A 17,312-nucleotide genomic window follows, 5' to 3' on the forward strand; every position below is an offset into this window, starting at 1 on the left:
TTTAAAATGAAACCCTTTTATTTGGCATTGTTTTCTTGCAAAAAATATTTTAAAAAAACTGCAAGCATCAAAGAATCACATGTACAGTACTTAATTTACACACATTTAGAAAAAGAAAACATAATTGCAATGTTCACTTTCTAATGTTTTCCCTTAGTTGAAAAATCCCCAAAATGTGTTTAAAGTTGTATTAAACTAAAAAGACGAGGTGCAGATTTACAGATCTAATCGCGAATGTTTGACTGCACACGGTTGGTGTTATGGCTTCGTGCAGCTTCTCTAAACCACAATGACCGCATCGCACTGCACACTTCTTGCCTGAGGACTTCCTGTTCCCAGACATTTCTACAACTACCTCAACTCAGTGAGGAACCCAAAAGACATCATTACTTTGTTGACGTTGCAAGTCATCTGGGCAAAATGTAGCACGCTGCAACAAAATGTCTCTTTTCACAAAACAAACCTACACGGTGAGCAATCAGTACATCATATTTACAACAGGGGCCACTGCAGACGCATTCCAGTGTTGTTGCAGGTTTCAGATGATTTACTATAAATCAGGCAGAGCGATCATTTTACTGTAGATTACCTCCAGTTTGTGCCTCTCATCCGTTATCATGACATTCAAATGCCCATTTGGCTGAGTAATAAATCCCCGATGATCTTTGAAACACTCACTGCTGCTCAGAAAGTATTTCAACAATTTTTAAACTATTTTTTTCCCCCCTCTGGCTAAAATATAAAATGTTTTTAACCACTGTTTCCAAGATTTTTCACCCAAAAAAAGCATCCAGAAATGACATATTGCGTTGCTTAATTTGTACAATGCCAAAAAAAAAAAGAAACCTATTGTGTATGAAAATAGCATGAATCTTAATTAGATATAACTTCTGTTTTTAAATCGTTTTTTGATTGTTTTTATTTTCTTTTTAGTTCTATTTTGTACCTTTTTATATGTTGAGTTATTTAAAATTATTTTAATACTTTTGTGTGTGGACCCCAGGAGCAGTAGCGACTACAGGACAACAACAAAAAAACACATACGATGAAGAATAAGGTGATAGAATAGAATATTTTGTTGATCTTGATGTTCAGAAGAGTTTTTAAGGATTCTGGATACACCTTCAAAACAACAATAAGCGATAAACAACTTCTCTTTTTCCAAACGAAAACCTTGAATGTCATGATAATACATTAGAAACTTGGGAGAGCTGCAGATAAGTTTCTAGCTTCCACAGCTTCACATTCAGATCACGAGTTTAAAGAACACCTTGAAACTTGCTGAATACGTTCAGTAACCCATCACAGAGAGGAACGTCCATGTCTACTTTTACTGTTAAAGATTCATGAGTCATGCAGAGCAGACCATGGATGGAATAAAACTAACTGTTCCTTGTGATGGAGGATCTAAGCAAAGCAAGTTCTAAGTGTCTACCAGTTGATTCTCAAACTGGACAAAAACGTTGTGCTGCCTGGAAGGTCCAACAGCTCAAAACGTGCGGCCTGCTTTGCAGAACGGTCAGCAGTACTGTAAGGGTCATCTGTAGTAAACACATGAAACACGCACCAACGCGACAACACTTCTTCAGGCCCAACGAGCTCTCAGTGGAAACACACAGAAAACACACACAGAGCAAACCAAAGAAACAAAACAAACTCAGTGTATGATGCATTCTCAAAAAACAGGCACAGCAGATCTCTAACCTTTGACCTTTTCACCATCAGTTACAGCCCAAGTCCACCACTAGCAGGTCTGTACACTACCACGTATTTACAAACAGTACAAGTGCTTGACAGCAGTTTGCAAAAGAAGGCTGCCAGTGTGTCTGATTGACAGTTTTCATAGATATTATTATGATTATCCTGCATTTCAAGTGACTCTGGGGAGGGAAACACCTTAATGTTTGTCATGTTTTGGAGAAATACTGGTGCCAATTAAAAAATGGAAGTGAAGCAAACACACTGGCGAACCTTCTCTCAGTGTGACTGTGAACCATCAGTGAAGAGCTGCCTCAGAGGAGCAGCTGTTTGGTCTCTGACATCACGTCCCATCCTAAAAACTCACCTGGACGCCATGAACACGGATCAACATGCACATGACCCAGACGCTTACATGAAACAAAATGTGAGTGCCAAAATATCTTAAATAACAAAATATATATATATATACACTTTAATAAAAATAAAAAATAAAAGTTGACGGTGCACATGAGACACCATCGTACAAACACGCTGAACAACAACCAAGAGCTGAACACAGTTTGAGAAAATAGTACAAAACAAATGAACGTCAGCGAACATTCATTCAAAAGAAAATACACATCTGTACATACATACCTGTGTGTGTGTGTGTGGTGTGTGTAATGTGTGTAAACCTACTGAATACTGCTGAGAACAAAAGCATGATGGGGGGGAATGTCCGGACTGTGAGGTGGTGTTACCCTGCAGGCCTCAGATCAGTGGGAGTGTCACACACACACTGACTGCTGGCTTCATTTGTGCTGCCTCCTGCTGCACAACATCACTGCTGAACCGTCAGGGACTTTACTGGAGGGACAGAGGAGGACACCAGTGTCACACACACACACACACACACACACACACACACACACACACACACACACACACACACACACACACACACACACACACACACACACACACCATGACAAATGAGCTGTGATCGACAGTTACAGGGAAATTCCTGTTTATTAAAAGGTAACATAATCCACCCACCAGCACCTCTAAAGCTTGTGTTACGTCGTGTAACACGTTTAATCTGTCGAGGTGCTCGTCGGTGTATTTTGTTTCTTTTTCTGACAGAGTCAGGCTAGCTGTTACCAGTCTTTGTGCTTAGCCAAGTTAGTTGGCTTTAGCTTCATATTTACCGGACAGACAAGGCCTCTCAGGGCTTTGTAAGCAATCAATATCTTAAAATAATTCTAACAGCAACAGGTAGCCAGGGATCGGTAAAATGTGGTTATGTTTCTTATCCGAGCAGCAGAGTTTTTGAGGCGGAGAGGGATTTGTTTTTGCTAATGCCAGAACGCAAGGATTAAAACTAATCTACTCGACAAGTCATGGAGGCGCGGAGAACGCTTTCCAGATGTTAACACATTATGCCATCAGAAAAAGAGTTAAACGCACATAGAATTTCTACACACAATGACTTTTTGTGTTTTTATAGAAGCAACATGACACACTACATGTATTGTTATGATGCACAACAACCAATGCTTAATATGCGAGTCACATATATGCGAGTCACATATTAAAGCTGCTAAATAGCTGCTAATAACAGCCATATTAGTCACGTTTAACAGACAAGCAAACAGCATTACAGCACTGGAGATGATACTAAAAAAAACATGGGAGTATCCCTTAAAATCCCAAACACTTGTCTCTGTATCACACCCAGACATCCTCCGTATCATCAGAATTTGTTTTCTGCATGCTAGCAGCTGGTGCCGGTTCATTTATATCCATTAAATAAATGATGCAAAAGCCAGTGCTATTACCCCATATGCGCCTTACATATCCAAATTTAAAAACAGCTTCTGTGGAGTTGCAGAGAGCAGGATGTCCAACTCTATTTCCTGACTCGCATCCGTGATGACGCTTTTTTTCCCTCTCCATGAGCTTTTCTCTACCGCCTCCCCTCAGGACAACTCTTACATTTTAGTTCCACAACTTATAAGCTTAAGCAGAGCAAACTTTAGGCTTCGAGTCTTACATTTCGTAACAATGAACATCACATTCATCCATGCACAACAGTTACCTGGTCATTAGGGCCCTTTTTGTCTCCGTTGACGGCCTTTAGGAGGACAGCTTCCTCATTCTTTGTGTTGGTCGTCATCTCCACGACAATGTCATCTTTGGTGGTCTTCTCTTTGGTGCTGCTGACAGAAAGGACGGTTGGCTCATGTGGAATATGCCAAAAACAGGTAACTGCAGAGGGACTGGGTATCATTACAAACTTAACACAAGTTTAAAATGTGATATTGGTTTACGCTGTTACTATACCCAGGTTTAAGCTTTTCTTAGGATAGTTTGTTTTAAATTTATTTCTGCATCAGCATCCCTTTTGAGTACCAGAAATGTAGTGAAATGTGACCTCATTATTTTGGTTGTATGTAAGAGGGATACGCCAAACTTATACAGAGTATCAGACACAGATAATACTTGTAGACATCATCATCAGATTTAGAAGAGACGGTACTCACATCTCCTGTTTCCCTGAGCGTCCACAGGGGATCTTCCCCTTCTTATGCAGGAAGTAGAGAACGCTGCCGAGGATGGCAAGCAGCAGCAGAGACAGAATGATCCCCACTATGATCAGCCCACTGCCCTGAACTGCGCACACACGCACACACACACACACACACACACACACACACACACACACACAGAGACCACTCACATGTTAGTATCTGTCCATCTAGCAAAGCAATACTATGTACTTGCCGGAGTTCATTGTGTACCAATAAAGTTTCTGTTTATATCAGCGTTCACACAAAGTCCGTTTCCTCATGAGAAATAATTAGCTGTGCGTGAAATTACTTATTTCTGTGTTATTAAAGTGGCAGCACTGCAGAAAAGTCATTTATTTTGTGCAACATCTGTGACCCAGTCTTTAATAACCATTATTTCGATGACTTTATTCATCCAGAATGAAAAGTTGAGAATGTTTTTTAAAAGAAAAAGAGGAAGAAGGCAAAGAGGCTACACACTTTAGAGTCTGCAGGTTGGGTTTCATGAACTACTACACTATATCTGAGCCCTGTAGAATAATATAAGGAATGGGGTGTATCTGGTAGGGTTTAGTGATATTTTCAGTGTATTTAATACATTTTCAATCGAACTTTATAATTTTAAATTTCTAACAATGCAAATACCCAAAAAATATTCCCATACTAGCTTGTGATATTTTCTATGTTTCATACCCTTCAATATATCTAACTAATGTGGAAAGAGTCTCTGTATGTCTGTCCTTCTTCACAAGCGTTCATCCGATTGACTTCACACTTGGTGGGTGTATTGCTGAGGAATGTTAGGGGAAGCAACCACTGAATGTATATTAGAAGTGGACGTAATCACTATGACGACACTCATTGGTTTGTGAACTGCCGTTTCGAAGCCTCGAGATCAGCATTCTGGCTCTGAAAAGTAGGGTCATCTTCTCATAGATATCTATACAATCTGACTTTTTTTTAACGAGAGGAGTCGCCCCCTGCAGGCTTTTAGGAAGAATGCAGGTTTAAGCCAATTTGGCCTTCGCTTCCCCGCTTAGAACCGGAGATTGCCGCCTGGACGTAACCGTATTACACCAGGTATATTGCTCAGGACCCAACGGAGCGCAGAGTCGAGTGTGAAGTTGTTTGGATGAGCGGTTCTCAATAAAGCCGAAATAGCAACACCGGAGGCCAAGCAATCGGCCCGTTCCGAACAGGCACCGTTTGAACAGGAACTGCACTAATATATATAGATAATATCCAATATAATATATTTCGATGCATTGAATTATCCAGATCAGCCTTTTGAATATGCTGAATCCACAGAAACTGACTCAAATCATTTAAGGTGTATTCTTTTAATAGTTCTCAGTGTCATAAAACAGTGATGTAATTCATTCTTGAATTAGATCTCCCACTCCTTGTTTAGTTGGTGTGTAGGAAGCTTCTATGTCGAGGGCCAGTGCAAGAATACGGCCCCTATTAAACTCAAACAATTAGAGGAGCGAGCGACTAAACATTTATATCCTGGGAGCAACACAGCACTTTACTCTACACATATATATTTTACACTGTTGTTTTTAATGGTTGTGGGAGGTGGCTCTCTGAAATGTTCTTTCTTTGCCCATTGTATTCCCCACAGGCAAGTGAAGGTTTTAATGGCATGAAGCGACTGCTGAGATATTCAGAAAATTGCCCCATAATAATGTCACTCTACATATTTACTTTAATTTCACCTGGTATATAAAAAACAAACCATAAAACACAAGACTGTCTGGAAAAAGTTAGTAAAAGTGAGACACGTAACTTATTTATGTTTGTTTAACAAATTCGGGGATGTACAAATAATGTATTTTGCCACTGCAGATCGTTTGGTCCAAATATCATTAGGGGTGTTGGCGTGCTTGAATTTGCTGGTGTTATGATTTTTCTCTCTGTATCAAACAGAATATTTAATATGCCCACAGGCCATCCCAAAGATCTGCCAGCAAACTAGACAGTCCTGGTATAGAGTCCCTGCATGAAAGTCATAAATAATGCATAGAGTCCTCCAACCCATTCATTGTCACGGACAGAACTTAAGGCTGAAGAAGAAAGTGAGCAAAAGCGAAACAAGAAGAGACTACAGAGCAACAATCTTACCAGGATAGACGGGAGCAGCTGACGTGACTCTGGGAACTGTGAACAAGTAGAACAACACTTAGAGTGGGCCCACCAATACACACACACACACACACACACACACACACACACACACACACACACTTCTCATATTTTATTTGATCACAGCTGCTTCAGTAATTACAAACAATACCATGAGCAGACTGCATGTGTAACAGAATAGGTTATAACACTGGCTGCTAAAACAGCCATGAGGTCAGGACCTCAGAAGAGTCACAAGATGATTAAAAGGAATAAAAAAATATTTTATTTAAAAAAAGAATTGATTTACCGCCTTGTGGTTGTTTGCCTCCATTAACCAGGGAAGCTGCAGTTTTTCATCATATTATCCTATTAGACGGCTGGCCCATTCAAATCTTAAATTTGGGGTTTATCTCTTACTGGATACTTTCACTACTTCAGGACTCTAACCAATTCTTCAAATGAAACAGGATTATAAACTGTGATGTCTTTCTGTCATTTAGACATACAGTAGGTGTCCGTCATGTATATTCTTCTTATGGCTTCATACAGATATGACAGTTCCATCACAATGCTGGTGCACGACGGGGAGTGGCTGAAAAGTGATTATCTGTTCTCTCACAGGCTGCATCACTGATGGATTTTGCAGCAGAAGCCTTAATTAATTAATGGTCATGACGAACGCAAAGGACGCACCGATATTCTGCTGCCTGTGTTATAAACTCTGACAAAGTACAAGCCAACAATGGCGAGGCTTTATGTTGGGACTGATTTAATTCCTATTTTCTCACACACTGTATGTCCAAACACTAAAAATGGATGGTGGTGTCAGAATTACCGAGCTTTTTCCTGTTGTGTTTTACATCACACGGGGGGAAAAAGATTTTTTGTTATGTTGGAAGTCCAGACCGTTTTGAATGCTATGTGCAGAAGGGTTGTGAACATCTGGATTGATGGTTGAGCTGATACCAGATACATACTGTACTTAAAACAAGCCTGAAACCTCAGTGTGTGTGGTGAACTGTGGTTAATGTATGAGCATTAAGCAAAACACTTTAGATACGGCTTGTGAGCGAATTGGAATAAATGAGAGTCCCAACTTATCATCTTTGCTTGTACACGGTCTGACATTATGAAATAGGCAACCCTCGTGCTCATGATGGTCATTAACTAAGGCTTCAAAAGCAAAATAAGTTTTAAACTCCATCACTGATGCAGCCTGTGAGAGAGTAGAGATCACTCTTCTTCTTTCATGTTATCCCTTTTCAATGCACCGCAGCTCCCTGAATCAACCAGAAGGCACATCATGTGCCAACATGTGCTAAAAGATGAAGAATGGTCCTTTAACATAACAGTCATTTTCCAAACTAACACTGTTTGAATGCAAATGTTAGTGCATATTTCAGAATATTAAAAAAAAGAATGCTTACTGGCTTTGATGCTGAAAGCCTTGACTTCGGTCCCCATGTCATTGGAAGCGTTGCACTGAGCGCTGATGTCCGAGGTGACTTTGACTGACACCACGCTGTGAGTCATGTGCTCGTTTGCTTTGCTCACCACCTCGTGCCAGTTCTGTGGAGACACACACACAAACAAATGCACTTTGTTGATGCACATTTTTATCTCTACATAATCCCAAAATACTGCTGGTCCTCACAACGAGCGAAACTGTGAAGACAATAATCTCAGATGTGGTTGGTGTAGGTAAACAAGCCGCCATTACTGCGGTGGCACCTCACTTGTCAACCTGCAAAACCTTGCTTTTAAATAGTCTCTTTCGTTACTCCTTGTCGTTTTAAATAATCTTGTTTTCTAGTGATTTTCAGTATAACCGTACCACTATTGTTTGTTTGTGTCCGATTGTGTTGTAGCTTCATTTCCACCATTGTTGACTGAATTCTATCTTGTGTTTGGATTTTATCCATTTTTATTATTTGTTTTTATTCTATAGCCCTTTGTAAGGTGCTGTATAAATTATATATAAATTATGATTATATTATTATTTGTAATAATAGCAATCAGGAGTTTGGTTAAACTCTCTAGACAATCATTTTTGTCTGTGTTTAGCAGCATGTTCATGGTTTCCCTTTTTTTCCAGCACAAACTCAGCGTTAAGAAATATCTGCTAGTTCATTGCATGCACATTGCTCGATGAATTAGTGCTGCAAGTCAGACTGGGTACCTGGCTGCCGATGATGTTCCAGGAGATGCTGGGCAGCGGATGGCCCTGAGCCTCACAGCTCAGATTCACCATCCTACCTGTTGCCTCCTCCAGCTGCACCTCCTGCTCCTCTCCCACCACCTGGGGACCACCTACACACACACACACACACACACACACACATTATTTATAAGTATAGTCCATATTTAGTTACAAGCTTGTTTTGCTCGCTCTTAATACAATTTCAACATTTCCTGCATGTTTACCTATTTTGATAAATTCAGGATAACAGGATAAAATATCAGAGTCATATTGACCACTCTGCTGCTGCTTTTTTTTTTAGCAGAAGTACTGTTTTTTATTCACCAATACATTCCAGTCACTTTTCGTTCAATGTTAAGCTACTGTCAAATTGAACTTGACACTTCCTGCACAGATGCTTCATATTAAAAGCCCTCCAGTGGCTTTACAGGGAAACAATCCTCCTCTTTCCTGGTACAGTTTTGAACTGTAAAAAAGCTCATAACTCTGATGCGATTCTTTATTTCAAGCCTCAACGATCGACACAAATTCAAACTTAACCTGACTGACCCTTTTAGTAACAGAGGCACGTGTTTTAAATCAGAGCTCTTGGCAGAATTAGAGTCACTACAGAGGCCCTTCATGACCAAAAAAGACCTACGACAATAACCATGGCCACATATCGAAAATGAGTGTTACTTGGAAGCTTCCCTTGGCATCACAAGTAAGGAGAAGTTGGTAAAGTTGGTGTTTGGGACGACTGACCTTGGACAATGATGTGGACGGAGCCGCTGGTGTGCAGGGCGGGCAGCGAGGGAACAGTCACCTCACATATGTACTCTCCTGTTGTTTCATAGGCGGCGTCCTTCAGGTGCAATGTGTTCCCCTTACCCACCTGCTTCCCATCCTACACACACACACACACACACACACACACACACACACACACACACTGAATGAAGACCGGTGATGCTGGATATTGATTATGATCAGTGTATCAGTCAGTGGTGTGGCTCCAAGATTGCAATGTCAGCCAGTTTGGTACAGAATACAATATCTCAGAAACTATTAGATGGATTTCCATTACATTTCCATATGATAAATGATGCAACATTCACAAGGTTTCTGCTAGTCTACACATTTTCTTTTCTTAGTGCCTGCAATATTTTAAATCTCATCTAAACAAATCTGTAATATCGTCTCATGTGTACGTACCTTATACCACACAGTGGCTGTTTTAAGGGAAGACAGAGCGTTGCAGGTTGCGGTCAGATCTTCTCCTTTGAGCATGAACTCCGAGTCTTTAGGAACGACCACAGCTGGGTCCAAGTCTGAACACACCGAACACGGACGAAACACACGGTTTTGAGGAAGGAGTTCAATTAAAGGAATCATTCTTATGCATTTACTCGCTTTCTTTTTGAGATTGAGATGATATCAATCTTAGTGCATTAAGTACAGAGCTGGAGTCAGAATGTGTTTAGCTTAACATAAAGACTGGAGGCAGGAGGAACCGTTCAAAGTGTCTTTGTCATTTCTGTCTCCAAGCCTGTTTCAAATATATGTTCTGATTATGTTTTCTCGTGTGTATGTGTGATGGTTCCTCACAGTGCACAGTGAGCTGCATTTCTCCTTTCACTTCGGAGTAGTCATCGGTGTCCACGGGGAGACACTGGTAGATGCCACTGTCTTTCCGTGACACAGGTGACAGCATCAACACATCACTGTGGTTGCTCTCCAAGTCCACATCCAGCTCCTGCAACAAATACTCTCATTTGTAAACAAGATCCATGCTGTGATGATGTGAAAGTCATGACAGAGTCTAAGGCACGTTCTTTGTTTGGCTTTTTTTGCAACAGGTGTGCTTTTAGGGTGAAGACATACTGTATTTCAAATAGAAATGGAAATTAGCATCTGGTTTGTCACAGAGTTTATTCCTGTGGGGGACAGTTGCAGACTTGAGCATTTTATTAAAAAGATGACTGAGTCGCTTTAGTTTTATTTGGCAGAAAGAGAGTTTGTGGGTGAAGATCAGGTGACTAATCAGACCTGCCAACTGGTGCCGAGTTCTCTTAGTGAGAGATCAAACGCAAGCTTAGAATCCTGCTTCGGTTGCCAGTTTAAAATGACAGGTTTCCCAAACATACATGGATACATCGCTTTCAACTTTGTTAGTAAAAAGCTGACGACATCTGATTGTCAGAGGTTAATGTAGTTTACAGAATATAAAATATTATTTTTCGTCGTTACAGCCACCATGGTAACATTTTTACTGAGCACTTTCCCTCCTCAGATCTGAGGACACCAGCAACAAAAAGCAGACACGATTTACATTGGAGTCCATTAGGTCGAGAAACACAAGTGGTGAGATACAGACAGAATCTAAACAAATCCTAAATGTTTAACCGTATTATCAAAACCCACTTACTTGAAAGTAAAAATGAAAGTTATATTGTTCATTGCAAAACTGAGTGTGTAAAACTATGGTGAGTATATGAAACACAAAGAAATCTTTTGACATATACAACTTACACTTTGAGTAATCACTTTAAATTGTTTCTTTGATTTTTAATGTCAATTGCTTCAAATTTCAGCAGTAAGTTAGTTAATATTGTGACATTCGATGATGGCAAAAAGTATTAAAATAAAACCTAGATTGTTAAAAAAAACAATTTTCTTTTAATGTCTTAAATAGCTTTTACCTCCCAAGTCATGTTCACAACAACCGCTAACCAAATGCCCACAACTGCCTAGTTAGTAAACATTAAAAAGGCAGTCAGCTGAGTTTTTGTGTCTGTCAACACATACAATGGATGAGTGTCTGACATGGGAATGAGTCCTACCCATGAGCCCCGTCAGTGTGGCCTCCGGTCTCAGACCCCGGCCTGGATCTGCAGGGTCAGAGCTGACAGAGCCTTCACAGACCTTGCACACTCATGTCTACATGGGGGCCCTGTGAGCTCTGCATATCAAAAACATTCCCTACATGTCTCCTGCGTGTCACCCATTCTCTCTTGGGGACTTTAAGGGGTGAGAAAATGCCTCCTATTCTTACTTGTTCTCTGTTGAAAATGAAGGACGGCGGGGGGTTGCCATCACCCTGACAACGCAGCTCCACAGTATCCCCCTCTTTGACCAAGCCCTGGGGCGACTCCTTCCACAGCTCCACCATGGTGGTGGGGTCTGGACACACATACACACAATCAAATTAAGCAGGCGTATTCAGTGGGCTGCTGTAGTCTCTCTACAAGGCCATCTCCATAACGCTGACAGCACTCACTGGGTTTGGCTCTGCCTGCCACAGTATCACTAACAAACCGTTTCAAACAATGGACCAACAGACACATAATGGACAGATAGACAGAAAATGCGTTGTTGACAATAAGATTTAAAGGAGTATTTCAGCAATTAATACATCAGACAGATTAATAAAAGAATCAAAATTGCGTAATTATGAATCCTACTGCATTTCCTGGCAAGAGCTGCCCTGCGTAGCTGGTTGAGAGAGAGACGATTGGTGAAGATTAGGCATTGACCTTAAGTAGTTCAGGATAGCCCATTGGTCACGGCTTAGGACCCGAACAAATCAGGGTACCAGTACCTCGGCGAGCCTGGGGGCCTGGCCAGTCCTAGCGCTTAAATGCTACTCAGGGCCCTTTAAAAAGAAGCTGTAGTTATCCTGACAAGTGAAGGAGTAAGGGAGTCTCATATAAGCAAATACTGTCGCCACGGACATGAACCTGGCAGTGCCAACTCTTCTCCATAACTACTGCTTCAGGGACCATAGAGAGCCGAGGGAGGTGGGCACTAAATACAATTTAGATGAATTAATTTAGATTTAATTTGTAACTAAACATCTGAGGAGGCTGTAACTTTATGTGGTCCACTTAATCTCACAGCAGAGGAAACACTTAACTGACCAAGATGAGGTAGGGTGTCCCAAAGATGGAAGATTTGTGCCGCCATTATCTCATTTTACCTTTACATTCGGGGACAATTGCTGTCGACAACTGATGTGTAACAAACACGACATATGTATAAAAAGGCTCAGCGTTAACTCACAGTGAACAGTGATGTTGATGCTGTTGGACTCGACTGTCCTGATGGCTCCCGGGACAAAGAAGCTGACCTCACAGGAGAAACGGGCATCCTTGTCCTCCTTAAGCACCTTGTACTCCAGGGTGCTCTGGACGGAGAAGAAGTCACTGGACTGCTGGGTTACCAGGATCAAGATGTTCACATCTGGACAAGACAATGTAGATATGTAACAATGGACCACAGCCCTTACAAATAGCAGATTAAATATATGCTTGATCAATATTTAAATGGAAATATATACATATATTTGACTAGGGGACCAAAGTTATGACCGTTCATCATGTAGGGAACAAGAATGCCTGTTCCAAATTTCATGGCAAACTACGCAATATTTGTTTCACTTTGGTCCAAACCAAAGCCAGTCACTAAAAATAAAAGTAGAATTGGCAGAATGCCAGTCTGTTTCAAAGCGGTGGATCGACTGACAAACTGACATCACGATCCCTGGAGTCAAGCCGCTGGCGTGGCTAAACATATCCCAGTTTTCTGTGGACAGGGAAATTCCTTGCTACCGTTTCTGAGATACTTTGGGATTTTTACCGTTTGCTTATCAAGATGCGTAGAAGATTTTCATGAATACGCTGAGATTTGAAAGAGAAATGGCCTGGACTTAAACCAAAGGAAACACTCTGGGGTTACATGGCAGACCCTCTGAGATAGACACAACGGGCCATCTACTGTTTGCACTTACGTCCTAGTGCAGGCACCAGTGGCATGCTGTCCCTGTACCATGTGATGTTGGGTTTAGGGAAGCCGTTGCGAGCCTCACATGATGCAACCTGGAAGGAGAATCACATTGACAAATATTTATTATCTTGAAGATGGTCATTTCAGCAATATACAAATACTGTATACATTATTATTATTGTTTTGGTTGATCTCAGTGTCTACAATTGAAGGGACTCACCTTAGATGGAAGCTCATTGGTCATTGATATTCCAGTAAGGACACCCTCGATCACTGGAGCCTCTGGAGGAGCTGAATCAGGAAAATATATTATTTTTAATAAATACATCGTAAAACAATCTTTTGACTTTGTGTCTTCCTTTAAAAATGTTTTGTGTGACACAGAGAAAGCGTGTTGTGAGCCCGTCTTACCAAACACTCTGAGGTGGGTCTTGCCCTCAGCGTTCCCGGCAGCCAGCCCGTTCACCTGGCAGAAGAATTCCCTCTCATCGTAGAGCTGGACATCTTGGATGGTGAGTCGAGTTCCCTGCTGGTCTGAGGTCACCTCAATGCGGCCGCTGTAGTCTGTGTTGTTGTCCACCATCTGCTGACTGCCATCGCCGTAGAAGATGCGCATCCGTGCGCTGTTACCTGCAGCTCTCTGCGGGAGGATGCAGTAGTTTAGGGTTAAATCAGCGGAAACTGTTGCTCATGTGTTTGGCTGATGTTGGGCAGTTTTGCTTACAGGTATGATGGTTAAAACCTGTGTCCAGCAGGTATTTATCAATCCAGCATTCATCAATCAGTCACTGTCTTTCTCAAAACCTTTCCAAAGCCAGCCTGAACTGCTTGTTGCCGTTATGTAAACGTTAACCAAAACTGTGGCCTCGGTGTCGGTGTGGTTGGTGACTCAAAACATTGGGAAAAAGCAACCCACGGGGTGATGCTATACTATAGAAGTTGGCTCCTTATTTCTATTTCTATCAATGAGCACTACATTAAAATAAAAATGAAATAAATTAAATTGATATACGAGGTCTCGCCCTAAAAGAGGACAGCAGGAGCCCGTTGTCCTCTGTCCCCCCCGCCACCACTCTCCTGCCCGCCCTGCAGGTGTCGCTGTTGAAAAGCATTTTAATCAGAATATCCACAAAGGATTTTTTTTTCCAAAGAAGAGAGATAAAATATTTTATAAATGATACTGAGATTTGGTAGTTGTTTATTTCAACGGATAAATCTTTTTATACTTTGATCTCCCTCTTGCCTTTCAAAAGTAGAGGAGGAGCCTCCTGCCTCTATGGACCAGCCTCCTCTGCAGTGAATATAGTTTTTACTCCATCGACTAAGAGTCTAAGAGTCATGCATGTGGGTCCAGATCTTGTTATGCTGTGCCATTACAATAGTTATTAGATGACTGTTTATACAAGCACCTCGCTCATTTAATAATTTCTATTAATAAATAGTTTCTTCTGATGTCAGTGGAGGAGCTCGTTATTTCAGGTGATGCAGCACTCACCCACTGTAACATGATGCAGGAAACCCTGGCACTATTCATAGACAGGATAAGGCCTATAACAACAACTACAACTAAAATAATCAGAATAATCAGAATAGTAACAATAACAATGACAATAATAATATAATACTTTTGATAATAAAGTACAAATTTTAATAATAATTGTAGTTTTTGAATATTAACTACAAAAACATGGCTATGAGCTTCCTTTCTTTTTGCCCAAAGCACATCATTCAACCCCTATTTTAATATTTACATTCTTCACTTGAATATCATGGTGGTTTGTTGTCACTACACATATATGGATTTTATGGACTGTTTTGTATTGAAGACAATCTAAAAGGAATCTGATCTGAATCAGAGGCATGCTGAGTTCACTCATTTGTTTTTCCCTCCTTGCTCCGTCAACATGACCTACGATTAATCGGTCCATACAATGAAAAATTGAAAAAAAAAAATCTATTTCTCTTGACTACATGACAAGCATGCATGATCATGTGAAATGTTATGAGATTTGAGTGTCACAAGCAAGGAATGAATGAAAATCATCTCTCAGAAATGAACAGAGGCAACAGTACCTACAATCAGTAAGCCCTTGCCCTGCCGTATTTTATCCTTATTTCACCTAGTTTGACAATTCTTATTTCGAATTCTCTTTTCCTGTGGACAATAATTCAGGACATAAGAAGTCAGATGCTCCCTGACCATGAAATCAAATTTTTGACTTTAAGGGGGCGGCCCTTACATACATGTGCTCGGTTGGATAGTTAGACAGGCAGTGTCAGTTTTTGCAATGGGTCCAGCAGTACTCACCACAAACCACTGGATCATCACAAAGCTGGGCTCATTGTCGGCATCAGTGAAGCTGTACTGGCAGGGGATCTGAGCCGAGTCACCCAGGTACACCTCAACGGCCTCATGCATAGTCAGCTCCACCTTGGCCCACGCTGAAAAACACACAGACATGCACATAAATCAATGTCATGCTTTCTGCAGGTGCTGTGCAATGGTCCTCTATTATTCATGAGCCATTAAAGCCAGAAAATAGTATTAAACTCAACATAAAAACGACATTTCACCGTGTCTGTATTCGTATTCTAATTTTGACCCTCAAGTCTAATGTAATTCTAGACTGCATTGTGTTTGGCAGATGGACTGAATGTCTTCCCAGGCCAACCTGGAGCCACTCTGCCATGTTAGCAGAACAAAGAAGAAAAGGCTTCTTGTCCACATGGCATCATTTTCATCTCCCTTCTGCCTGGCTGACTGTAACCACAAAACCACATCTTGGCCAGAAAACCAGTTCCCTAGGCATCATTGGGGGAATGCAGGCATGAGAAGGCCAGCCAGTTTGACACTGGGCTGTTGACTCATAGAGCCAAGTGGTTTTGGACTTGGCTGCTGTTATAGAGGGGGCCAGCTCACAACAGTGAGAAAATAGACTTGTTGTGCCATCTTGTTCTTCTTTGTCAGTTTTCATGCAAGATGGTAAAGGATACATCCCTTCCCCCCCCCCCCTCTCCTCCCTCTTACACCGTCAGGTGTCACAGTGTGACGTTCAGTGGATTTACTCCATCACGTGTTGTCATGGACCAAAAGGGGAACAGGTCTAGGGAAGACTAAAAGTTTGGAAATACAAACATTTGGAGGTGTGATTTTGAAAAGAGGCAATCTCACCAGACCTCTGTAGCCCGCTGCTCATCTCTGCTTGAGGCTAGCTACATTAGCTGCTACTAGCATGACACTCACAGATCTCTGACCGGACTGTCGGCAGTTGGGGTTGCATTGTGGGTAACGTAGGTGCCAGGTTTTGACAAGGAAGAACAACATGTGGAATAAAAAGATACTTCACCTAAATTTTCACATTTTCAGTTTTCATTTTCAGGTGGAGCACTCTTTGAAGTACAGAACTTGAACTTACAGTAAATGTACTTTTTAGCCACGGAATTCTCCAGAAGACAGAACAGGAAACCGTGAAACAAGCTTTTTTCTTAAGGCAGAGCTATTCATACACATTTTTTGCAACTGTATTGTGTTAACTGATTAATGTGGGTCAAGTGTTGGGTGCACTGTGCAGCTGTATTACGGAGAAAACATGCTCTAAATTTGGTGTAACCAGATACTTGGGTGCAAAAGAAAAAAAGAACTAGGGACATCCCAGTTTTTTTGTTTTTGACTATTCAATAGTTTTCAAAATAAATGAAAAACAATCAGTAAGGCTAGACCTTAGTGTCCTCAGCATTGGTTGAAACAGACCAAGCATGAAAAGAGCTTTAAGAGTCCAGTTGCCACCCTGCTGCCCCCATTCAGCCGGCTGCTCCCCCATCACCACCCCGTCTCCTCCCCCCGCTTCAGCACCAATCATTTTCACAACTCATTTTTTTTTTTCTTCTTTTTGTCCCTCCCTCCTCCGCCTATGCTCAGCCAACCATTTATTTTAAGACAACGGGCATGCCATTGTTCCCCCACCTGGGTG

At 41.3% G+C, this 17,312-nt stretch overlaps 1 protein-coding gene across 1 annotated transcript in view; it reads right to left on the bottom strand.

Annotated features, from left to right (window-relative positions):
* The window catches only part of mcama (melanoma cell adhesion molecule a), a 43,422-nt gene continuing 26,110 nt past the window's right edge, over nt 1-17,312 (bottom strand). The window contains exons 2-16 of the mRNA XM_031869081.1: nt 15,650-15,783; nt 13,753-13,981; nt 13,562-13,632; nt 13,346-13,433; nt 12,619-12,798; nt 11,612-11,739; nt 10,165-10,312; nt 9,772-9,887; nt 9,322-9,463; nt 8,557-8,687; nt 7,805-7,946; nt 6,375-6,410; nt 4,224-4,353; nt 3,779-3,896; nt 1-2,547 (exon numbers count right to left, since the gene is read on the bottom strand). Coding sequence (XP_031724941.1) covers nt 2,545-2,547; nt 3,779-3,896; nt 4,224-4,353; nt 6,375-6,410; nt 7,805-7,946; nt 8,557-8,687; nt 9,322-9,463; nt 9,772-9,887; nt 10,165-10,312; nt 11,612-11,739; nt 12,619-12,798; nt 13,346-13,433; nt 13,562-13,632; nt 13,753-13,981; nt 15,650-15,783 — 1,796 coding nt within the window. The 3' untranslated portion in view covers nt 1-2,544. The remainder of the gene's footprint in view (nt 2,548-3,778; nt 3,897-4,223; nt 4,354-6,374; nt 6,411-7,804; nt 7,947-8,556; nt 8,688-9,321; nt 9,464-9,771; nt 9,888-10,164; nt 10,313-11,611; nt 11,740-12,618; nt 12,799-13,345; nt 13,434-13,561; nt 13,633-13,752; nt 13,982-15,649; nt 15,784-17,312) is intronic.

The sequence above is a fragment of the Anarrhichthys ocellatus genome, unplaced genomic scaffold (genome assembly GCF_004355925.1).
Source record: "Anarrhichthys ocellatus isolate YVR2014 unplaced genomic scaffold, GSC_Weel_1.0 scaffold46, whole genome shotgun sequence".
Classification (NCBI taxonomy): domain Eukaryota; kingdom Metazoa; phylum Chordata; class Actinopteri; order Perciformes; family Anarhichadidae; genus Anarrhichthys; species Anarrhichthys ocellatus.